General features: G+C 34.1%; 1 protein-coding gene across 5 annotated transcripts in view; it reads right to left on the bottom strand.

Annotated features, from left to right (window-relative positions):
* The window catches only part of ATXN7 (ataxin 7), a 130,364-nt gene that overhangs the window by 42,290 nt on the left and 62,147 nt on the right, over window positions 1–25,927 (bottom strand). For 3 of the 5 annotated variants that reach the window (XM_026679473.2, XM_087954548.1, XM_087954545.1), the window contains one exon: window positions 4,284–4,388. In XM_026679473.2, the coding sequence (XP_026535258.1) occupies window positions 4,284–4,388 (105 nt within the window). Of the gene's footprint in view, window positions 1–4,283; window positions 4,389–14,429; window positions 14,460–25,927 lie in introns of all 5 variants that reach the window. The other 2 variants (XM_087954546.1, XM_087954547.1) reach the window with 1 other exon arrangement.

The raw sequence follows: 25,927 nt of genomic DNA, 5'->3' as shown, positions 1-25,927 counted from the left end.
AGAATGAACCCTGAGTATATACCTTACTTGCTAAATTTGATGGGGTGAGAAAAGACAATGGGAGATGAAGGGTTTCACAAACAGCCTGGCCCCAAGCATTGTAAAGCTTTAAAGGTGACAACCAGCACTTGGAAGTCCACTGGGACCCAGTGCAGCTCACAGAGCAGTGGTATTATATGGATTACCATGAAACACCAAAAACAGGAAGGAACTGAAGCTAACCTCCCCACCTCCCTTCACTAGCCTCCAGGCATTGAGGAAGAACCTCAATAACATCAACTGTTTTGTCCAGGCAGAAATGTGTAACTGAGTTATCACCAGCATATGTCATGCTGACAGATGAGCTCACCCAGCAGCTTAATATCAGGGGTGGGATTCTACCAGTCCACACCTATTCACTAGAACCGGTTGTTAACATTCTAAGCAGTTCGGAGAACCGATTGTTAGAAGAAATTACTGTAAACCTGTAAGGAAGGCAGGAAGGAAACATTCTGGTGTTGCTTACAGAAACTGCCTCTCTGTTAACACTTATTACATTCTTGGCAGGACTAGACTTCCTGTCTCAGAAACTTCTCTGGAGTTATTTTTCCCCTCCTTTGCTGGTACTTTGCTTGTGTGGAGTGAGCATTCAAAGTTACAATGGCACTGAAAAAAGTGACTTACGACCATTTTTCACACTTATGACTGTTGCAGCATCCCCACAGTTATGAGAGGCCAGGCGAGGAGATGCGTGTGTCGATGTGAGTGATATTGAGTTGGCCATACCCAGCCAATAACATGACCACCAAGCCACGTCCACCCAGTCATATGACCACCAAGCCACGCCCACCAACTAAGCCACACCAACAGAACTGGTTCTTAAAATTTTTAGAATCTCACCCCTACTTAATATGGATATTAAATAAGAGCAGGGAGAATAAGAGCCCTGTGCATCCTACAAAGCAGGGGCCTTAAGTTCAATCTCCCCTCCCTTGTCAACCCTGACTGTAACTAGACCCAGAGAAAGGAAGAGAACCAACTTAATAGCATGCCTCCCACTCCTAATCCCCTAAATTGTCCCAGAAAGATGCAGAAAATAAATGGTATCAAAGGCCACTGAGAGTTCAAGGAGGATTACCATATATTGTGAAGTTGGGCTACAGCCCAATTTCACAATACTTATTCTGATCTTGTGCTAAGGTGCGGATAGATGAGTATCAAACCTTTTCTTTAATACAGACAATAGGTGTCTCAATCTCATACTGAAGAAAGTATATATTTTCCCCTTCTATGAGATTTGAAGTGTTTCATCCTACATTAGATTTCTTCACGGTTTAAATATTCTATAAATTACTGTGTTATCTAAGCTATCTGCTGAGTTGAGAGAAACAAATATTGGGAAGAAACAGAATTCATGAGATGAGATGTATAGGTATTGAGAAAGTTCTTCAGCATTAATGGGTGATGATGGATAGGATCATCTTCAACAAGGAAGAACAAAATGTAGAAGAAAAGGATAAGATCCTGATCATTTCACTTGGGAAAATTTTTTGATCTTTCTACTTTGTATTTGAACAATACAAGGTTTTCTAAAACTGCAGGTACATTTAAGTTCGTTTCACAGTTGAGGTGTTAATCTACATAATATGTGTTAGTGTCCAGTAAAAGTGTTACTGACAACATAATAGTCAAGCAGAAAAGTCAGTTTTGATACATGTAGATTGCAATTAGTATAAAAATAGTTCCTAAAAACTTATTGTGTTTTAAGTAGTATCTGAAACACTAGATTCCCCATCTGCTGTGACTTAATTGCCAAAATAAAATTGGTTGTTCCTCCTTTTCTTCACAGCAAAGAATCTCAGCCTATCTGTCTAGTGCCAGACAGGCACAAGTTGTGGCTGACTACCAACAAAAGGCCTGAGTTAATTATTGTGTATAGTTTAACAAATTACCATTAAAACTTGAGTCGGTTCCATATAAATACTTATCCAGTCCTCAAACAGTAGTTCACCAACTCCAGATTCAAGCAATGGGATTTAATCTCTAGTTCTAGCAATGGTTGATTTAATTTCTTCTTGGCAGAGCTGTATGAAATTGTATCACCACTACACAGAGTACTCTGGCATTTCCTCAGGAGCATTTTGCACTTCAGCTTCAATGTAGGAAGTGTTTCAGTAAGTCACTTTAACCAATTACTTTGTAACTGAAATAGTACATCGTTTAATGAAATTTTGCCAATCGGGTAGCCATTCCAATAAAATAAGTAAACAAAGCCTGGAACTCTGTGTCCATTACAATATTACGCAAAGTGAGAAATTCTTAGGTTATACTCTAAGGCTAAATCAAGTTTTGCTTGCTGTCAAGTTATAGAAAAAAGGGTGTGAGCCATGTTTTCAATATAACCCCAAAACGTATATTACAAAGAGTTACTTTTGTGATAGGTTGTTATAAAAGCAATACTGCCTTTAAAGTATTGGTGCCTCTGCATGCTCTTTCTCCTAGTGTCCATAAACTTGTATTTAGCAGTGGCTGATAAAATGCTGTGGTTATTGGTATTCGTTTTACTGTATAATCTGTAATTAACAGTATTGCTGAAGTTCTGTTTGTGCTGCTGTATTTTGTTTTCTTCTTGCTTTTAACATGGTTTGTATGAATCAAATTTTACTTGAATAGGTTTAGAGTCTCTCAGTGGCTTCATCTAGAACAGAGGTGGGGGACTATGGTCCCTTTCTGATTTGTGGACTTCAACTCCCAGAATTCCTGGCTAGAATTCTGGGAATTGAAGTCCACATGTCATAAAAGGGTCATAGTTCCTCACCCTTGATGTAGAAATTGAAAGAATGTCATAGATGCTCCTAAAGAATGGTCTCCAAAGTGGATACATATTCATTTATATCATATTGCTGGAAAAAGAAGTGCAATAAAATTTATTCTACTACTGGGAATAATTATTACAACAGGAGAATTGTGTGTATGTATAAAATACTTGAACAAAAAAAATGAATGAGATGAATGAATATCCAGAAACACACATACACACATTAAATCCCATTATATACTAAATTAATATCTCGGGGCATTAGATTGATATGGTATAAAATAGGAAGAAAAATGAAGAAACAATGGAGAGGAAGAAAAAGAGGAGGATCAAATGAGGGAATTAGAATTCTAAATGGAAAGTCTAGAAAAAGAAAAGATGACGGAAAGAAGAAAAATGGCTGGCAGAAGCAGAGCTGAAAGCCATTAACAGGGAAGATCTTTAGAGTTTTGACTTCTGATAAACAGCTTTCTAATTTAACCTCTTCAAGTGTAGCGATTCTACAAAGGAGCTCACAATATGCTCAAAATATATTAATTGGCACAATGTTAGGAACTCCCATTCTAATTTAAAAAAAGGGAATTTGTAAGTAGAAGTCAATTTCTTCCCATAGTCCCAATTTTCCAATGAGAATTTTTTTTTCACAATCTGATTACAAAATCTAAGCAGCAGTAAAGAATACAGATTTTGAGAATTTTGTTTAGAACTTTTAGAACTTAAAATACTATATTTTAAGGAAAACTCAATTCCTGTTGTTGTTTTCTTTCTTTTCTATTTTTGAGAAACATTTCTATGTTAATGCAGCCTACAGCTTTAGAATTTCTCCAGGCCAAATTCTGAGTCTTGATTCCGCTCAGCTTTTTCAGATCAACCAGAACAGTTAAGTGCTGCCACCTAGCTGAGCCTCATTAGGTCATTTTTAAACAGCAGAACATAAACCACAAATCAAAAGATAAAGTTGAAAGGACAACTGAGTATTCCTCTCACCCAGCTATGATTACTTTTGATAACTGAATGCTTATTAAATGCTATATATAACATTTTCTTGCACACAAGGATATTCTCTCTAGAATCCCCATAAAACAAAGTTTGGAAAAGGCATTCAAATGCACATTTTTAAAGAAGTAATATTTGCACAACTGGTTTAAATTACCAAAGCCAGACTCCATCCTGATAGCACAGAATAGTAGTTATAAGGCCAAATCCAAGCCTGATTTATAATAAAAATGTAAAGAATAACATTCCTAGTTTTAATATGCAAAGGCTAACTAATACAGTGCTATAGTTATTGTGCTAACATTGTTTCCCTAAACATTAAAAATGCCCAGTTATTTTTTATAATTTAATACATAATGAATTATTCATATTTTATATATTTACATAATGCAAATGCACCATCAGCTTTTAAGATAATAAACAAAGATAATTAAAAGCTATGAAGCTTAATCTTCAAACCCTGACAATTAAAAAATGGTTCAGTACTTACCATAATGTGATTGAAATGCCTGTGGTTTTATGACCTGATTACAGTGGTTACACATCACCAAATAGAAATCATCATGAGCTGGGCAAAGACCAAATATTGGCATATCTAAAATAAAAAGGACAATAAATATATTTATCTCACTGCTAATCAGAATCAGTGTACAAGTTATGTAAAAGTAATATTTGATGTTACCATAATTGAAACCCTGATATCGTTCTTCAAAAGCAGCAGGAGGCAAAAGCCCAAAGGGAGAAAATGAGCATGCAGTTATTCAACTATTTATATTTATAAAAGCATTTCTAAAGTCACCTTGCTCCTCAGAAAAGCTCCCTGTGATTTCCAATTTTAAACACAATAATTTAACAAGATAACATACTGTATACAGGAGAGTTAAGAGTAGGGGAAAATATTTAAAAACCAAGACTGGAGATAAAATGTTCAAAATATTTTGAAAATTATTCAGCAGAACCACACTGATAAAACACATTAACCGATTTCCTAGAAGTAAACATGAATATGCCAAATTAACATATTTACTCCAATGTTGTCATAGATAAAACTAGAAAACATAGATAAAACAGCTGGAACTAGAAAGTTTCTATCCCAGGTCTCTTTACTCCCTTTTTCTGAATGGTGAGAAAAACAGAAGGACCTCCAAAGAAGATCATCAGCCAAATGAGGTTCATATAAGACTTTCTCATATTTTATCAAATGTATTATGTTTTCTTCTTCATCATAAATAACATATTTATTATTACTTTGCTATAATTCACATATAACTGAACAAGGAACAAATTTATATTATATTAAACAAAGCACTGTGAAGCCTGGGCAGAGTAACTAATAATTAGTACAAAAATAGCATACTGAAGCTATACTGAAAGTTGGCTAGTTTGTTTGTGATCCAGCTTGCACAAATGTAGGAAGTTAATTAGAATATTTATTAAAATAATATGCCACAATTTTCTCTATCCATTTATGAATCTATAACACTTGTATGTAACAATGGATATTCTGGGCTTTGCTTCCTAGCACAAGCAGAAGAATTAGCTTTTAGTCTGATTGATCAGCATATTATAACTAAACCATCTAATGTCCCAGAAGTATAATTCTTATCAGAGAGAGAGAAAACAAACAGGAAAATAAATGTAAATAAAAAAACACTCTATATTTCACTAACATTTTATTTAGCATTTTTTGTTATTACTCAACATTAAATACTATTTAATGTTTTAAATTAGGTTTTCTTTAAAAATGTTATAAATTACTTTCACATGGCTGATAATATGCTACATAAAATCTGGACAGATTCCAAGCTTCATTTTACAAAAGGGGTTCTTAAGTTTAGCAAAACCCATGGACCCCCTTCTCAGAAAAAAATGTAATTATATTTATAAAATACACACTATATATATTTAATGTGTAGTATTAGAAAGGAAACCAATTATGCTCAAATACAGTTACAATATTTAGAAATTACAAATATGTAATATAGTAATAAATATGCTTCTTTATTAATTCAGTAATTCATTAACAAGATAAGGTACATTTCAATTAGATGTCCATGAACGCAATCATCTGCTGACAGTCCGCCCCTCCCCCAATGTTATAGACCCCAGGTTAAGTTCCCCTGCCTACAAAGCTTACAACTAAGACATATTAAAAATCGCTAACAAGTTGTTGTAGCTTTGGCCTCAGTATTTGGATGGGGGCCTGCCTTTTATGCTACAATTGGAGTCTTAGATTGGGAAGTCCTTTTAAAAAAATCTTGGAACAATGCAATGGCAGGCTGTTTTTGTAACTCTGTCAAGAAAAATACCTAGATGTAGTCAGCAGTAGACTAGTTCAACCTGAGAATATCTTTATATATGTTGTAGTTCAGCAAAGAGTCAAATATTTGGAACACTGTTGCATGTTACTTTATAGAAATACCAAGCAGTTATACAATAATATAATTCCAATTGTCAGACTGTAAAACCATAGTGTTTTTTGAGGTTTTTCAAAACTTCTATATCTTAAATCTCACACGTAGAATGAAATGGACTTTTCTCTACCAGACCCTATGGTGTAATTCATTGTACTTTCTTTAAATATTCTAAAATAATATAGTTTTATGTTTTTGTCTAATGTCTATGTTAGCAAGTTTTGGAATATCTCTATCAATATCGATATTATATAAGTTAGTAATTAGTAATTAATATAGTTTTGGGTATAATTAGAAAGAGGGATCAGTAAATACTAATTTACACACACACACAGAGAGAGAGAGAGTTTAAATTATACCTCAACTCTATAGCCAAAGAATACTCAAGGTGGCTTTGTCAGTTATTTTTTAGTAGACATCTGGCTCATTTTCAAAAGAGCCAGGTACTGAAGGAATTCAATGAGACTTACCTCTTGGTACAATATTGCAATCTTTTGCCTGTAGACAATCACAATCTGAGTTCAGATGCAATAGAAGCTATGCCATCCTGTCAGTCTCTCTCTCTCTCTGCAACCCCACTCTCTCTCACACACAAGTCCTTTACCCCAAAGCGTTCAGGATTATTTGATCATTAATTCATGAACAAGCCAGTATCTGAAAATAACATTTAGTGCTGGTTTGTTCTAAAACTAAAGAAATAATCATTTAGAATTTACAGTTTTCTAAATTTCAGTTTACTTAAATTCAATTTATGAATTCGGAAGTGAATACTTTGAATGTCTTTTCAGTGCATTAAAGGAGACATGAAATGGATGTACCTACGAGAACTCATTTTTTAAGTTGCAATCTACTATATTTATTAAATTTGCCATCAAGCTCGCTATCCATATCTATTCCAAATTTTCATGTTTCTGATATAATTGCACAGGCATTATCATGCTGATCAACTTTTTATTTTGTACTGAACACACTTTATTAATTAATCATTCGCAATTAAGAGCTAAATAGTTTCAATTCTTCACTCAACAAAACAGCCTACATAATATTCATATTTTTGTAACTAATTTAGAATTGGTATAGCACAGATTCTAACATCACTGTGGTTGAGACAAAAAAACCAAACAGAACACAGAGCTGTGTCGGAGAGTTGTACTTTTCATATCTATTTAGCAGGTATTTTCTTACTCAGCTGTAATTGTAACAATAATGAATACAGTGCACTCTATTAACTTTAGTTCAGATTACAACTAGGAATGTATGAAATTCTTCACACTAGAAACAAAGCCAAGTCTGAAACATTTCCCACACGACTAGGGATTATCTATCATCTATATTTATTTCACAAACATGACACAGTGAACAAGCTACTAAACGCTTGGTTATTTTAAGAAATCTAGGGATGCTGGTAAAATATTTTGGAAGTAATTTGTTTAGTTGGTAAGGTAAACAAATAAGTCTTTGTATTTCCTTAGAATTCTAACTTTAATCCTTCCTCTATGATTGACAACTTACTGAAAGAGATTCTTCAAAATGTATTTATTTTAATAAGTCAACCTAGATATTTATACTAACACTTTTTGCTCTTGGGATCAATTTTTATTTTGATAACATATGTAATCAAAAGAAATTGAATACATCAAAACCACATTTCTTTCTGCAACTTCTACATCAGTTGTGAAAGTCTCAGAAGAGATTACGGAGTTTGCTGTGAGAAGTAATATGTTTTACAATATTAATAAAGTCTGCTAAAATTAAATTAAGAATGCATAACCCTAACCCTGGAAGCTGCAACTAGTGCAAAATACCCACATTAACCAGGATATCCCAAGGTTGTCATATAATATCATTAAAGTTTGTTATATGTTGCCTGGTACAATTCAAGATCCTGATAATCATTCATGGCTTGTAGCTTGATCATCTTCATAACTGCTTACTCCAAAACATAAAAAAGAGTAAGACAAGAACTGATGGATAGAAGCTGTGCAGTGAGAGATCCAAACTTGAATTTAATAAAGAATTTGCTGACTATTAAGCAATGGAACAGCCTGCTCTTAAAGTTGTAGGTGTTCTATCATTGTATATCAGGGGTGTCAAACTCCCGGCCCATGGGCCTGATGCGTTAATTGCTGGCCATGCCCATCCCCGGTTTAGCAAAGGGGGAAAAAGTCATGATACGTCACGTGACAACATGAGTTTGACACCCCTGCTGTATATGTTTAAAAAAAGGCTGGGTAGCCATTTATCCAGAATGGTATAAGGACTCCTTCACTGGGAGTGTGGTAGGACCAGAAGACCTCCAAGATTTCTCCCAACCTTAATTGATAAACAGATTTTACTAATGTGCACACAATCTAAAATCTGTAATAATATTCAATACATTCTTGCTTCCTGACAAGCAGAGCATCTGAGAAATCCCTAAACTTTTGCTTGACTCTCTGGACATATGCTAACACAGTCTGCAGGATCACTTATTTGAAAACAAGGATTACAGTTCAATATTGAATTAGATGTAATTAAAATTAGGCATTCCTAGCAACGTGGTAGCAAGACTGGTAATTAGGATTGGACAAAAGAAATAACTTTCCAGTGTAGAGAAAGTAAGTGATATTGATATTTGTTGGCAGCCACAGGCATTCATAAGTGAAAAACTTAAAAAAAACAAAACCTTGATTTTCACCTCACAGCTGCTTTTATCAGTTTAATTTTCCCCACCGTCATAGATATTGTCCATTTCAACAGAATTGCAAAGAACAGCCGCACCATTCTTTCTTTGTGCTGATAATAATTGTGCCGGCTACAATCTGAATCCTACCAGTTTTTCTTGGAAAGTTCTACACAGGCAACTGACAATTGGAAGGAACAGCAAGAAACATGTGGGATTCTAAGAATTTCAGCTGGTCATTGTAAGAAAATGGGAACATTAGAAACAATTGCCTTAATTTTTCTGTTTTCTTCTTCTTTTTTTCCCCCTTTTATTTCTGTGGCATTTTTTTTCCTTGTAGTGTAAATCTGAGTTTGAAAATTGAAAGCCTTTTGGCCAAAGAGTTCAATATAAGTAATTAAAATAAATTCCCAGATACTAACTCTTCTACTAAATCATGATTCTGTACTATGCTTTTGTGCAAAACTCTTTTCCCATCTCCAAACTATTTTAGGAGTGGGATTGTAACATCAACCACTCTCTTATACAGGAGGAAATTGACTTATGATCATAATTGGGACTGGAGCTTCCTTCACTAAGCAATGCCCAATTTAATTACTCTTTGTGCCCAGTCTCCTTAATGTGATTCACCGCAGTTAAATAAATAACATGGCTGTTAAGTAAATCTGGCTTACCCCACTGACTTTGCTTGTTAGAAGCCATCTGGGTAGGTCACAAATGGTGATGTTAACCTCATTGTCATTAGGTCCTCCTCAAAGCACATAGGGCAGCAAGTGTTTTCTAGTAGTTTTGATCATTCACAGCATCTTCAGCATTGTCCGAAGGGATATTAATAATCTGATGTGACCCCTGGGATGCTGCAACTGTTTTAAATATATGCCAGTTGCCAAAATGCCCAAAATACAATCGCATGACCCTAGGAATGCTGCAATGGTGATAAGCACAAGGACAAGTCATCAGTCACTTTTTTCAGCGTCACTGAAACTTTGGTCACTAAATGAATGGTTGTTGAGGACTACATGTAGCTCAAACTGTGAAAACAGAATTGGAAAAAATAAGGTGTGCCAAAATCCACGTTTTACTGGTTGACCACATGGCCAGCCCCAGCTTATTGCTACCAAGTCAAAGAGTAAGTTTTGGGTGTGCCTCAGTGCCGCAATGCAATGGTGAAACTACCAGATGAGCTTTACTATCCTGAATGAAAATATGAGACTTGTTTTGCTACCATTCAAAAGTGACTCCATTATCCAGTGTTTTGGTGATATCAGTGTATCACAATACCAGTGTAGCAACCAGTTTGATCTGGTTTGGACAGATGGCATAATTATCCAATGTATGAAGAGTACAAAGCTATCTATTATCTCAAAAGTCCAAAATTAATTATCCAATGTATGAAGAGTACAAAGCTATCTATTATCTCAAAAAGAAACCCCTCATCTTATTTTTACAATTCCATATCACATCAAACTCTTAAGAGTCTTGTCTCTGTATCTCTGTATCACATTGTAAGATTGGAGCCTGTTAATACTATTTACAAAAGGCTCCTCAGTGAAAACCCACTATTCTGATTATGCAGTAAATGTGGCTCTTATTATCCTTGCTCTTTATCTCTGATTTCATGTATCTACAATTTGGAGAATAAATCTTTTTATATGTATAAAGGTTTTTGCACAGCCACAGATTTGACATTTTTATTTTCACACATAAAAAAATGTTGGATGACCTTCTACGCATGCAGTAAAGTACATCTTTTAAGGCTGGGATTAGTACATATTTGATCTCCCTTCTTGTCTGGTCATAGCAGCTCTTACTGGGTTAGCCTTGGTAAAAGGGTCCATATGGCTTCCTTTTGGTAGTTTGCCTTTTTCAAAGTACCTTGTTCAGTTCATGACAGATAGAAACATATAGGATTTACACTGGCTTCTTGATTCTATGAGGTTCCCTCATGGTATCACTGCAGATGTCTCTGGATCATGCCACTACAACATGCTTCACCTGCCTCATGAAAGAGTTGTACACAGCAGAGAAACCAGTAAGATTCTTGACTGGGTTGACTCAGCAAGATCTATCATGACCAAGTGAGAAGGAGATGAAAAGGAAGAAAATGGGAATATTCCTCATAGTAGGAAGAAGGCAACCATAAGCACCACATCTAACAAACTAATTCACATATATTCACAATCCCATTAGTTGGTTAAATTGAACACTGAAAGGGAAGTACTGTGAATAATGAGAGCCATGTGTAGCTTGGTTTTATATAAACAGCTGTTCTTTTACAACAGATGATTTGATGGTATTTTGAAAAATAAACTGAAGCTGTTGAGGTGAAAACTGGAATTGATGCTTCAAAAAGTTTCCTTAGATTTGTTTGTATATTTCCAGAACTCCAACAAACAATTTGTAAAATTTTCTCAATTGATTGAAAGAGTTTATAAGAAGCTTTCCAACAGCCAATATATCCAACTGCTATATACAATATATGTATAACTGCTTTAAATATTTATAGAATATGCATAGCAAATTTCATGAGCTGCTGGCAGAGCACAGCATATATATATTACACACCAGAATTATTCATCACTTTTTTGAACATTTAAGGCAAAGACTATTATAAGAGTATACATATGCAAAAATAAAATACATACTAATTCAAAGTGATGTAAAACAAACTGCTTGAATAATAGTAATTTATGTACTATTAAAACTCTGATTCCTGTAATCTTTAACTGGGTGAAATGGCACACCATAGGGAAAAACGTTTTGAACCAAGGTACCTCAGATAACTTACAGAATAAGTCCAAAATATGGGACCCATAACTCCTGTGAAGCTGAAATTTGGAAAACTATAAACCCATTCTGACATATTATCATAACACAGTTTATGACACAATATAAAATGTCATAAAAAATTTCCTGTGCTGATGTTTGACAGTGCTATTCAGTTCAACCTGGGTTATTTTCAAATAAAATACATCTCTGAATGCATCCCAACTTCTTCAGTGAAGGCAATGTATCTATCACTGTTGAAGCAATCCAGAATCTGGTAAGCAAATATGCTCTGAAAGATGACCCAGTGGGTCATGGGTTGTCTAGTCACCATTAAAAATCAGAATTATTTGGAATTGTAGTTACTAACAATGATCTAATTGCTTTAAATTATTTTATAATAAACTGAAAAAAAATTGATAACTGAAGCAAGACAACTCTAAAATCAGAGGATTGTTTTTCTTCCAATAACTATCACCATGGACCCCCTATGTATTTATGCTTCAGGTTTTTAGAAAAAAAAAGTTGGACAAATCTGAATTTCTCAGCATCTTTATTTAAAAATGTAATCTAAAGTAACTGCTATTGAGTGATAATGGTTTTAAATATTTACAGGTAAATCAACTCTTAAAAAGTTCACTGCCTACTTTTATATTTTTCCTAAACAAAGATTTAAAATTATTTTTGTGCTTGCAAATATTATTACAATGAAATCTCAATTCACCAGATCCTGATACATTAGATTAGACATGGAATAAATCGATTTTCCAAAGCAATTAGCATCACTTCTGTAGTATCATTATACAAAGAACATTAACTCACGAAATGACATAAGTTGGATCATATATGTATAGTAATGATTTCAATATAGGAATACCATTACCTCATTCAAATGATATAATGATATGATCACACGAATGATATAAATTGACACAAGTGCTTTAATTTGTGATAGTTAATAGATCATTACACAAACAACACAAATCAATATGAGTACTCTCCAATTTGGTGGATACTTATGATTAACACAAAACCTGTCTCCACTTAGTCTATTAAAAAGAGGTCTTATGCTGTTAGGTAGCAACAGAGAAACTGCTTCTTACCAATGTCTTATATCATATTTGATGAATGTTGTTTTTAATATTTCATAGCCAAGATTCAATGATCACTCAATTAACAACCTGGATGAAGGTATATAGAGTATATTTATCAAATATATGTGATATACAGACAAGAGTATTAACAAGAGTTGTAACAAAACAAAAAAAAGATTTAAAACCGTCTGGAAAGACTAGAATAATGGACTAAACCCAAACAAGATAAAATTAGATAGATTAATGTGAAATCAATAAAGGAGAATGAATGCACTAAGAATTTTTGTAAACAAATCATAGGCATAAATATAGATTTGAAGAGACCTGGTTTGGCAACATAAAATATGAGAAGCATTTAGGAATAATAATTCACTGGCTGAACATGAAGGAAGAATCTCCGTATATCTGAAAGAAAGATTCCATAGATTCATCCAAGTGCCATACTGTAATCCTCATTGGGTCTCTTCCACACAAGCCCTAAAATAAGACACATCAAGTGTTTACTTTGTTAGCTTTCTGACACTAGATATAGATGCTTTTATTCTCCCATAACTTTTTAGAAAAGTAATATGAAAATATTCCAAATCCGTATGCGGTTACAGCTTTTTAAATGAATATCTGCAGTTTATATATTTTATTTTTTGTAATAAAACTCTGATTATTTTAAATTAAGCAATGTTCTTAGTGTTGTAAACCACACTGAAAAAATGTTCTAAAAACAAATGCAGTTGCAAATAAAAAATGAACTAAAATAAATTAAAGAACTAAAATATTTAGAGCTGTGGTGACACAGTGGTTAGAATGCAGTATTGCAGGCTAATTCTGCTGACTGCCGACTGCCAGAAGTTCGGCAGTTCGATTCTCACTAGGCTTAAGTTTGACTCAGCCTTCCATCTTTCTGAGTTCGGTAAAATGAGGACCCAGGTTGTTGGAGGCAATATACTGACTATAAACAGCTTAGAGAGAGCTGTAAAGCAGTAAAGTGTAAGTGCTATTGCTATTGTATTTTTTTCTAAATTACAAGAAATCCCTATTCAGCTCTATTTTGACAGGATATGCTACATTTGCAGCAGTACTACCAATATTTAAAAGGGACATTGACTAACAGAATATGTACAAGCGAGTAGTGGGAAATAAGTAAACAGAGTCCTATGATAGACTGATTTGAATAGGTTTAGGATTCAAAACAGGGTTAACACATGGATAGGATCTGCCCCTGAATAAGGAGTTTCAATTAGGTCATCTGGATTCATAAATATTTACACATGAATTTTGAAAATAATTTTAACTTTTCTTTCTAAGCTAGCATTCAAGTAAGTTGAGGGAAGCTTGAACATAAATGTCTGTATTCCTCCTTATATGATCAAATATTAAGAAATGGAGTAATAATCTACTTATGAGATTTACTGAATGAGGTTAAGATGATAAGATACAGCTGAATTTCCTAGATATCTAAGTCTACAATCCTAACCACACATAACAAAAAGCAAGCAATTTGTAAATGCATGCATACAGGTTGTAAACCAGAAAGAACAGCAGTAATATAATAATAGGAAAGGAGACAATGAATTTTTTTAAAAAGTTGCAGCAAGGGATTTTTATAAGAATATTCTTCCTTACTGTTCAAAGTATATTTATGACAATTATTATATAATTGCCTATGAATGTACATTTTATGGATGCAGTTGAAAGATGCTCACCCTGACTCCTCTGGCATGTATACTGAATTCCTTTTTTTGTGATGGAGTGAAGAAGTAGAGAGAGAAGAGAAAGAGAGAGAAAGAAAAGAAGGTGATGAATTAAGAATATTTTTATTAAATTTTAGCTAAAGTTAAATGTCCGTTTATTCTGATTTAAAACAATTAAAAATCCTTATGACATAAGCTTTTATGGACTAGAGTCCATTTTATCATTCATGATGGACAGGAAGAACTGTTAAGTGAGAAGTCAGACAGAAGCAAAATGGTAAAAAAACAGAGAAATCAATTAAATTATGCTTATTTGATTATAAAAATGAGTTGAAATGGATATTTACTTTCCATCTCATGAAGAAAGCTATTGCTCAGTATTTATTTATTCTAGTTCTATACCAATTCACACTGTTAATTCAACAATTGAAGAAAACATTCATGGAAGTTAATGCAGCATAAAGGCAATCAATAATTAATCAAAGTAAGAATGAAGATAAATTATAATAGTAGTGATGATGAGTAATACAGCAAAGAACATAACAAAAGTAATTATCAACAAATAAATCAATATTAGGAATTCAAAGTAAAATCAGTTAATGATGGTGGGAAATGTTTAATACCAAACTTTTTGGGAAAGGTCTATCTTTAGTTAGCATATGGAACTTTAGAAGTGATGGAAGACAGAATTCCACAATGTCAGAGCAGCAGTGAGAAAAGGTACTTCCCAGCTACCATTTCTCTTCACAAAATGAATTAAGGCAGTCTTTTTTCAGCACTTTGAATTGCATCCAGAAACCCACTGATAATAAAGGCCTAGAAAAAACAAGGTGTAATGTGATCTTAGCAGGTTAACACCAACCAGTAACTGGTCTGCTGCCTTTTTACACTTACCCAGGTGGGTCTTCAAAGACAGAATGTAGAATATGTTGCAGTATTCCAGTTGAGATGAGGGCATGAGCCACTGTTGTGTGAACTTTGTCTTCCAGGTAGGAATGCAACTGGCACACCAATTAAAGCTGGACAAAAGCCTGCTTGGCCACAGCCTCCACCTGCTTAATCAGCCCTAGTTTCTGCTCTCTCAGGGGCAGTGGCACCCCATTGAGAAACAATCTTGATTCCCACGGCATTAACAATTAATTCTTTCTTGTTTAGTCAAATTCTGTCCTCTTGCTATAGCTTCCAGACACCAGAACAAGACTTCCATAGTTAAGCTTGCTCATATTTTCATCCTGGATCAAATCTTTCAGAAGATTTTCTTAGCTGTTGTTATTATGCATGATTAATTTACAACAACTAAATTAGAGGCTGTGTACTATTTACAATTAATTAATGAACAAATCCACTAAGAAACCACTGATGACAGCAAAATAAAATATAACATTTAAGCAAGTTTGGTTAGAGTATTTTTGAGATTTAAAAGAAAACCTGAAAGCACTAAAGCCAGATGATGTAACTATTTTCACCATTAGTTAGCCCCCAACCACATTTAGCTTTCTTCCTGTTTTGTTGTTGTTGTTGTTGTTGTTGTTGTTGTTGTTGTTGTTGTTGTTGTTGTCACTTTTATATAGAACAACAGGAAAATTTAAAGAGCTTTCTGGAAATCCTGCATCTGATTAATAACCAACTCCTTTCAAATAAACAAATACACGGAGGGTAGGAGAGAAGCCTGAAATAAAATATTTCAACTCAATTACTTTTGTTGTCAGTAAAATGCTTTCTATAGAGCTCATCTTCTAAATTAGTCAATTAAATCTAAGCATCAGTTATTTCTAAACTATGCCCAATATTTTAGTGTGTGTTAGATTTCAAGAACTCTGTATCATCGGTATCCTTGACACTGTGAGAAAGTTTGCGTACTTCTTAAAATACCAGTCTATTAAGTAGCTATCTTCCTCTAAGTTAGGGGTCTTCAAACTTGGCAAATTTAAGATTTGTAGACTTTAACTCCCAGAATTCCTCCTCCAGTCATGTTAGCTCAGGAATTCTGGGAGTTGAAGTCCACAAGTCTCAAATTTACCAAGTTTGAAGATCCTTGCTCTAAGTAAACAACTATCAGTCATCTCTCTTAATTCTCAAACATGCTGAGAATTTTTTTTCTCTTTCTGTGAGATTTGTTTTTATAAATTCCTTTATCATCTATATAGCTACAGAGTCTGTTACCCTAACAGCTCTATTTTAAATTACTGGTACCTCATACCTAGTACCACATAAAAATTGAGCCCAGTTTTTGAACTTGTCCATATCTGCACAAGTATATTTTCTAAACTATTTAAACCACTGTAATCCATTCAGTAGCTGCAGCATCAGTTTAAACTAGATATCTAATTTTTAATACTGTTAAAAGTGTATTTTTAGTTTATAATCTATGTTAGAGGGTTAAATCTTATAACAATCTACATATGCCAAGCACTTTGAACTATACTATTTGCAAACATACTTGTAAAGCTTGTACAAAAGGTGATATTAGCTACACTGTTTAAAATTATAATTTAATTCATGTCTGTATAACCAGTTTGACTGGCCCGTTTAGACTTTGTTCCATAAAGAAGTATTTCACATATCTCACACTTCCAAATCCATAGAGTGTTAGTCTCATAGAACTGTTCACTTTAGGCAGAAGTCCAAGAAAGCATAACTTTTATGATCCTTATCATAAACCCTCTATAGCCTCCCATGGAATCTTATTAAGCTTAAAGTTGCTGTTATTATTACGTTCATAACAGATTAAACCAAACTTCATTTAAGGAGTGGAAGGCTGACTTGGAGTCAATATCATGCTTGTTTCAGCCACAGGAGAACATGTATTTTCCTTCACAATTGAGAATTTTCTGATTTTTGCTCTGTTAAACCCTTTCTTTAAAATTTGTCTTAGTTTTATTATGTTGAATCTATTTTGTGCTGTTTTAATCAGCACTGTTTGCTCTTTATGACTTTGTTTCCAATAAACATGCCAATGTGATATGTCAAGGTGGAAGCATACAAGTACCTTCAACTTAGGGCAATTGAGCCCCATATTTATATTTATTTATATTTATGTCAGAAATTTGAGTTTTGCCCCATTTTACGACTTTTCTTGCCACATTTGTTAAGTGAATCACTGCAGTTGTTAAATTAGTAACACGGTTTTTAAGTGAATCTGGTTTCCCCATTGACTTCGCTTGTCAGAAGGTTGCAAAAGGTGAAGACATGACCCCGGGACACTGCAACCGTCATAAATATGAGCCAGTTACCAAGCATCTGAATGTAAATCACTTGACCATGGGGATGCAAAGGTGAAAAAATGGTCCTGTCACTTTTTTTGAACAGTCACTTAAGTGAACTGTTGTAAGTTGAGGATTACCTTTATTTAACAATGGTATTTATCAGCATTATCAATTTAAAAACATGCGACCAAACGAAAATGGGACATCAAATCTGGCTTTAATCTGGATAGCTCTCCTGCTCCCCCACTTACACAACAGGTTGGAGAATCTTTAGAATTGGTACAATGAGAGCATACTGTTCTTTTGTCCAAACTCTATGATTTTGAGCCACTCTCTGATTCTTAAGAGGTCTTTCTCTATGCCATCAGTGTATATCTAAGTAAGCATTTTTTCAAGTACTGAGTCAATCAGCAGCTTAGCTCTCAGGAATTCCTGTGTGCAGAATACAGACAGAACACCTTTGTCCAGGTAAAAGAAGAAAATCTACAACTGGATGCTCATAAGGTTTCTAAATATTGTAGAGGAACATTTTCTTTAATGCTAACAGAGAGTAATCTGGAAAGTGAAAGAACTGGAACACTGGATAGGGAATTTGTCCAGGCCATATTTAGTGCACTGGCCAAAGGTCCCTCAAGACTGCTTGCAACAATCACAAATCAGACATGCTTGAGATGCATAAACTTCCTTTATGGACCCAAATAAAAGGGGAAAAAAGTATATTTATAGCAATCTCAGAATTGATATCCCATTTTAAAAGTAAGGGCTCAGATTTAAAAAAGCACAAATAGTGAAGAAAAGAATCACTAGCCCAACTGTAAGCAAGATGTCATTTCTAAAAAGGCATTTCTCAAACTAATTAATCACCTCACTTCATCTTAGGCCTGACACAACATATGAAAAAGATTTTATGAACATTCATGGAAAAAAGTGATTTTTTTAAAAATGTAGCCTGATTCTGTATGGTTTGGGTTTTAAATTAGGATGGCAATCCCCTAAATTGTGTTACAATATCTAAGGGGTTGTCACAAAGAGGGAATCAACCTTTTTTTCAAAGGACCTGAAGGCAAGACAAAAAGCAATAAATGGAAACTAATCAAAGAGAAAACCAATCTAGAACTAAGGGGAAATTTCCTGACAGAACAAATTAATCAGTGGAACGACTTGCCTCCAGAATCTGTGGGTGCTCCAACTCTGGAAGTTTTTTTTAAAAGAGATTGGACAACCACTTGTCTGAAATGGTATAGGGTATCCTGCTTGAGCTGACTAGAGACCGCCAAGGTCTCTTCCAACTCTCTGTTATTTTCTTAAATCCCATTTCTTTCCTCTTCCCCTATCAACATATTTCTCAGACTTGCAATTTCCCTTTTCAGAGAAAATGCCTACATGTATGTATACGTATCAATCAGGATACCCTCTGTAGGAGAAAGCACTACTACTCAAAGCTCAGCAACCTCCCCTTCCCAAATTATGATTTGGAGTAATTAAAAAAAAGAAAATATACCTAGGAAATATTGTCAGTTTAACACAGCATCATTGGTTATATATGCCTTCATATCTTTTTATCTTTGTAAGCCATCCTTACTTTAATCATATCTTTTCATATACTGCCTTTTGTGCTTTTAAGACACTGAGCTCTATCATACCACCACAACTTAATTTTAAAAACTGTGGACTTAGTCTTGGGCTTGCACAGTAAGCACATGAGAATTAGAATGTACCACCATTACAACTATATGGCTATGCAAATTCCACCACTTTCCACATTCATGATATCACTGGGTATGGATCTACTTTAAAAGTATAGTCTCTAATAATCAAAATGCTGCCTTCTCAAATGTCCATTATACAAGCAAACATTTATACAAGAACTGTAGTTCAGTATAATTTAGGAACAGTTGGATTAACACCTGATTAACAGATTTAGATTGTATCATAAATATTACATACACATTACATAAATATTACATAAATGGACTATTCTAGGTATTAAATAAATGTTTTCTCTGTAGGCATATTACCATTAGATTATTTTAGCTAGCAACTCCAACACTGCAACTATTTCAGGTCACTTTTTCAAAATCGTTATCTGCATTTGTGCCAAATCAAAATACTACCTTGGCAAGGTGTAGTTTTGTCCTGGCTAATTTCTGACAAGCTAATCTAAGCAGGAGGCCACAAACTGTGTGCAAACTATATTCTTTTCTGAATATTTCAAGTACAAAGCACAGCAGTGGAATATCATACATATTATAGGAAGCCAACTACACTGTCATGAAGGATATATAACCACATCAATTCTACAAAAGTTATGGGTGAATATCATCTTCAAAACCAAGTCCAAAGACCTTTTCACTGTCTTGTATAATTACAGTACCTTACAATATGATAGTTATAAAGCAATTTAAACATGTTAAAAGCCAGAAGTTCTCAAACTGTGGATCATGATGCACTGGGAAAGGTGAGCAAGTTTAAGTGGGGTGGGGGAAGGCGGCACAATCTGGGGACAGGTTGCAAAGTAGAATGGAGACCAGAATTTCCTACCTGGAGCAAGCCAACAGCAAACTTACCCAAATAAAGCTCACAGCAAGTTCTGCCAGGATTCTAACTTTGTGTCCACAAGTTTCGTGGTTTAAACTTAGAAGCTGGAAATCAATTTCTAACTTCCACTCTGCCTCGACAAGCCAGTTGTCTGATTGTATAAGCAGGTCTCTGTGCCATGAGTGACTATGCAAATATGAGCAATCAATCAAACACAGGAGTTGGGGTGCAGCCTTAAAAGGCCCCAGCTTTGTATGTTCAAATTTCCTATTTAGTGCGTGCAGCTGGATCACTGTCAGAATGTGTCTTGCCAAGACTAAGCCTGTAGAGAGTAATGACAGAGCTCCACCTTTGGGTGAACAAGTCTCATGGCATATATACTCAGTATTTGCTCCTGCCCTGCATCGAGTGACAACTTCAAATCTAGTGACAAATTCAGAATTTATAGCTGCAGTTATAAAGATTCCAAATGTGAAATGAAAAATAAGAGGCAGTCTGAAAAATAAAACCAAGATAAGCAAACCCATCCTTCCAACTAAAAAAAAAAGGTTTTAAATGTAATTATCTTATGGAAATATCTCCAAAGTGTAGATTTTATATCATAAATCTGAAAGGTCCTATCATTGTTTTGTTTTATATATAGATTAAAATGTCATTAGAAGTAGTCCCTGATTTACGACCACAATTGGGCTCACAACTTAAGTTGCTAATTGAGACATTTGTTAAATGAGTTTTGCCCCTTTTTACACCCTTTCTTGCCAAAGTTGTTCAGTAATGCAGTTAAGTGAATTTAGCTTCCCCACATGACCCCAGGACAACCTAGCAACTGTCAGAAATATATGCCAGTTGCCAACTGCCTGAATTTTGATCATGTAACGATGGGAATGCTGCAATAGTTGTAAGTGTGAAAAAGAGTCATAAGTCAGTGCTGTTGTAACTTCAAACGGTCACTAAATGAACAGTTGTAAGTATTAAAATCAGTGATATATTTTATCTTTTGCCAAACTTAACCTCAATGCAATCATTTATTTCAGCCACTGGAGATGAAAGGTGCAGTAATTTTATGAATTTATTTACCAAATTAAAGCAAAATTTTAGAAATTCTGCCATACACCAAAATACAGATAAGCACATGAAGTCTGTATAAATATAAAAGTAATATATCTATGCGCAGAGATGTTGTGAAAAAATATTTGCTGTCTTTCAATTTTGTTGAAGTTTTGTGTGTGAAGGTTATTAGACCTTTATGTGGGCCACAATGTACAAAATAGTCCGACTTCAATGTTTGATTGATTTATTTCATAAAGAAAATAATCCAACAGACGATAACTCTAGTAGTAGTTATCTTTTCACTGAAATGTAGCTTTAATGTGTAAAGTGTTAAACACTTACCATCAAGCATGTTATTTATTAAGGATACTGTTGCTGGCATACACATAATTATTTCAAAACAAAAAATGGAATTTAATTGGGTCAAAATTAGGTCATTATTTAAGAGTTTCTACAAAAATATCTGATCCATGCTATGCAGCAATGTGTGAACTAAAAATGGTCTTAACAGTCCTTTGAGAGTGTCACTTAACTACATGCTTGTAGTTAATGTGCTTACACTGGCAACTTGTTTTCTAAAGCATATCCTGAATTTAGTTGGCCAACAACGAAAGAAGGCATAAAACAAAAGAGTATGTGTGTAATAACTTCTGTATTTAATTTTTCCCTCACCACTATTTTTAATGTATCTTCTGGGAATCCTTAGCACTTATGAAATAATGCAAAACCTCATAATACTTTTGCCCTATATTCAACCACCTTAATATATTATTTCTAGTAAGTCTTTTAATAGCAGTTATGAAAAGCATGAATGGGAAGAAAAACATGTTCCTCATGTCTGCTTGTGGATTTCTTATTAGCATCCAGTTAACCACTGAAAGCCAAAATGGTTTTTCTTTTGTTTTTAAATATGTTACTAGTGGTTTTTAGCTAAAGAGGGAAACATAATAGCCAACAGCTGGAGTATCATATACAATACAGCATCCTGCTAAATATGATTTTTGTATGACCGTAAGCAGTCTAGAATCGCCTCAGCAAAATGAGCAGCATAAAAGTTTAATAATAAATAAATAAATAAAAGCAAGTTTACGTTATAATAACTTTTTGGAATTAGGAATGATAAGATATATGAAACGCACAGAATAAAAATCAAAATCACCCCATTATGTTTTTTTTTGTTAAGTCATTCAGAATCCTGTAGTTTAGAGCAAAAAATGTGATCAATCATCTACTACTACTTGGTTTATAAACTGATACACTTTTCTTCTAACGAGAGAGAGAAGAGGTGCTGCTTTGACATACACAGCATCAAGTGCTAATGGTCATTCCCTTCAGTAAATTAAAAAAACCCTACAGAATCAAAATCAAAGCATTGACAAAATTAGAGAATTCTGAAAGAATGAAATTATATCTTGTTCAGAAAGTTTTATTTAGCTCTGTAACACACATATAATAAGCCCAAATAAACTTTTTTTTCTCAATTGTTATCATCTGGAAAATTATATGGCTTAATACCTCTGCTCCCACATGGTACAACTAAATTCAAAATACCAAAACACAGAAGGCCCTTTACTCTGCATGGTGTCATGCCCTCCGCACAGCTGTTTTTGAAGAGCAATACTGGAAGATTCCTTACTCAGAAAGGCGACACCTTTGGGACTCTGGACACACAAAAACTACAGAGCATGTACTTCTCCAGTGCCTGCACTACAGAGTTGTTCATACGCCTCATCTCACCACAAATACGTAAGTATCCAAGGTGCACAAAACAATTTTATTTTTTGTTGATTTCAGACACCAGCCCTACCACAACATGCAGTATTGCCACGTTCTGTGCAGCGGTGCTCAAAATTTGTCCAATGATGGTCCATACCTGAATCTCAACTTTATAAATTAGATTCATGCTTTGAAACTTGATATAGTCTTCCATAAAAGCTGCAGGTTTTTATGTTCCCCTATACCCATCTAAAGCTCCTACCCCTTGTTTTAGATTCTCATTTTTGTATATACTGTTAATGTGTATTACGTGTGTATATTACATTTGTGTGTGTGTGTGTGTGTATATAATGTATATATAATTTTTGTATGCACATATGTGTATGTGTGTATAACATTTTTGTAAGTATGTATATATGTATATATATATGTGTGTATGTATATATACATATATACATACATACATTTCATTCATGATCTATATTTTTAGACTTCATACTTCTTTTTAATTACTTACCGATTATGTTGGTCTATAACAATAATAAAGATTTGATTTGATATGGCCTAACAACTGTTTTGTGTTTACATAATTGCCACTTATCTTTATGCAGCAACTATCCTCAACTAGTAACTAGATAGGCATTATGATAATTGTATAATACATTTGGAAAGGACAGGATGAAAAAGACCTTAGAACAATCATAGAGGACATCTTATTTAGATATTAAAGAAACCCAAGGTAGTTATTAAGAATTACGACAAGGAGCATGGACTTGAAAATGTATCCAGCTGGTCAACTTCAGAATAAATTGTTATTCTTGCACAGTCAAGCTCATATTTATGTTCAAAACATATTGGAAATGTTTTGATGGCAACTCATGTCTCTCTTTTGCAGCTCTAACCATTCAGAGACATGGCTGCGTTTCCAATATTATTCTGAACGCAAGACACACATTTCTATGTAATTCTTATATAAGAACCTTCAGAATCAACCCTCGTTTATAGGTCCAATGAGCTGGAAGTAGTAATTTTGCCTGCTGTTAACATGTCAAACTGAAAAGGAACAATGCAATTAAATGGAAATCATTGCTTGATATTCTGTCTGTCTGAAAAGCCAGTTTAATCTTACTTCTAAAACAATCCTGATTCTATCCCATTCTGCTGAACTACATCTCTCACAGACTCATTTGTGAAATGACAGCAAAATAGTATTTGTGATAACTAGAATACTTTGTACGGATAAAATACATGATTTGTAGAGAAAATCCCTTTCCTTTAAATATGGGATGTTTCAGACACAAAACAGTGAAGGGGAAGATTTTTTTGTTGGGCAAGGAGGATACAACGACTGCTTTGCAGAGAATTTTAGTTGGAAGGATTTAAATGCTTTTATTCTTACGTTGAACTATTCTACATACTGTAGAATGTAAATATTTTAGCCTGTAACAAATTGCAAAATTGTTAATAAGGCAACCATGTGATAACTAATAAGCTTGTCCATGATCTATTTTGCATCTTAGCTTTTCAGAAGATGAAGGAGAAATATCAAATATCAAGAGGGCAACAAGTGTACTGTTACAGATCAAAAATACCAAGAGACCATCTAATTATAATTATATCCCTTGAAGAGGCTGAAAATATAAACAAATGTTACGTATACAGGTTTAAAAAGGGTATGTAATCTACATTCTATACAACTGAACATATGGCTCATATCTCCATTGTGTACCTAGTCTCAACCTGCCCTCTTAATTAAGAGGAGGAAAAGATATCTTTACCTGTTCAGAAACTGAGATAATATGCAGAGCACACATCTATCTTTTTTACAATGACTTTTCACTTTTCTCTACCATAGAACAAAGATTATAGGTAACATTTCAAGAGGTGTTAAGGCCAACAACATTTTCATAAATTTACGGGGCTGCTAGATATCCTTTAATCATTTCACAATTTCTTGGAATCATAAATGTATTTTTTAAAAATAAACATTCCCTGCGAAAAAAAAATTTGTATGGCTGCATAAAAGCTAAACTGGCATGCACATGGTAGAAAGGATGTAAGATTCAAGAAGTACTGACCCTGAAAAAGATCCATTCAAAAGCATTGCAAAAACATTTTTTGATGTAAACGAGATGAGATTGTAAAAGAAATGAAAATAACTTAGCTAGTGCAGTGCCACTCAATTCTACTTATTAAACCTGGCCAGAAAGTATCTCCCAATGTACAACCAGTCCAAAAAACATCAACAAGTAGAAGACTATATAATGGTGAAAATGAGGGGCACTGGAGAGTTCCAGATTTAAGTCTACCTTTAACCACTGAAACTCTCTGGGACCTTCAGCCAGTCACGGTCAGCCCAATCTACCTCAGAGGATTGTTTGCGTGGGGAAAATGAAGGAGAGTGCTACATTTATCTTAAGCTCCTAAACCAAAGTGGGATATAATGCAAATACAGAGATAAAGGCCAAAATAGAAATGAATGAATAGCTCAAACATCTTCATGAAAACAGTTTACAGATTAATGAAAACTTCACAAATATTGCAAAAATTACATGACTCAGAAACCAGCAGCACATCATAATCCCCTTATATAAGGCTACGTTATGACAACACTTGCAGCCTATTGATCATTTTGATTTTTATATATAAAAAGGAATAATAGAGAGCTCAAAAATGTGTAAAAAAGGCAACTAATGTGATCAGGAGGATGGAGTAAATGACTGCAACACAAGGAGCTTTTTAAAGCTGAAAAAGATAAATGGAAAATGACAAGAGACTTACAGAAATTGATAGATTTTTTCCCCACTCTTAACTTTTTATGAATTAAGATGAATCAGTGCATTAAGAATAAATCTAAACCTTATTCTTAGTGCACTGATTCATCTAACATTTGTACATATACCAAAATTAGAGGTGGAACCCGTAACTGAAATATGAGATAATGATTGTCAATTTAAGTTGCTTAAAGATGAACTAAACGAGTTCCAGGAAAGCAATGCT

The sequence above is a fragment of the Notechis scutatus genome, chromosome 2, assembly GCF_049901735.1.
Source record: "Notechis scutatus isolate UNSWTSFEM ecotype Mainland chromosome 2, rNotScu1.2, whole genome shotgun sequence".
NCBI lineage: Eukaryota > Metazoa > Chordata > Lepidosauria > Squamata > Elapidae > Notechis > Notechis scutatus.
This window is presented reverse-complemented; position numbering and strand designations above follow the sequence as displayed.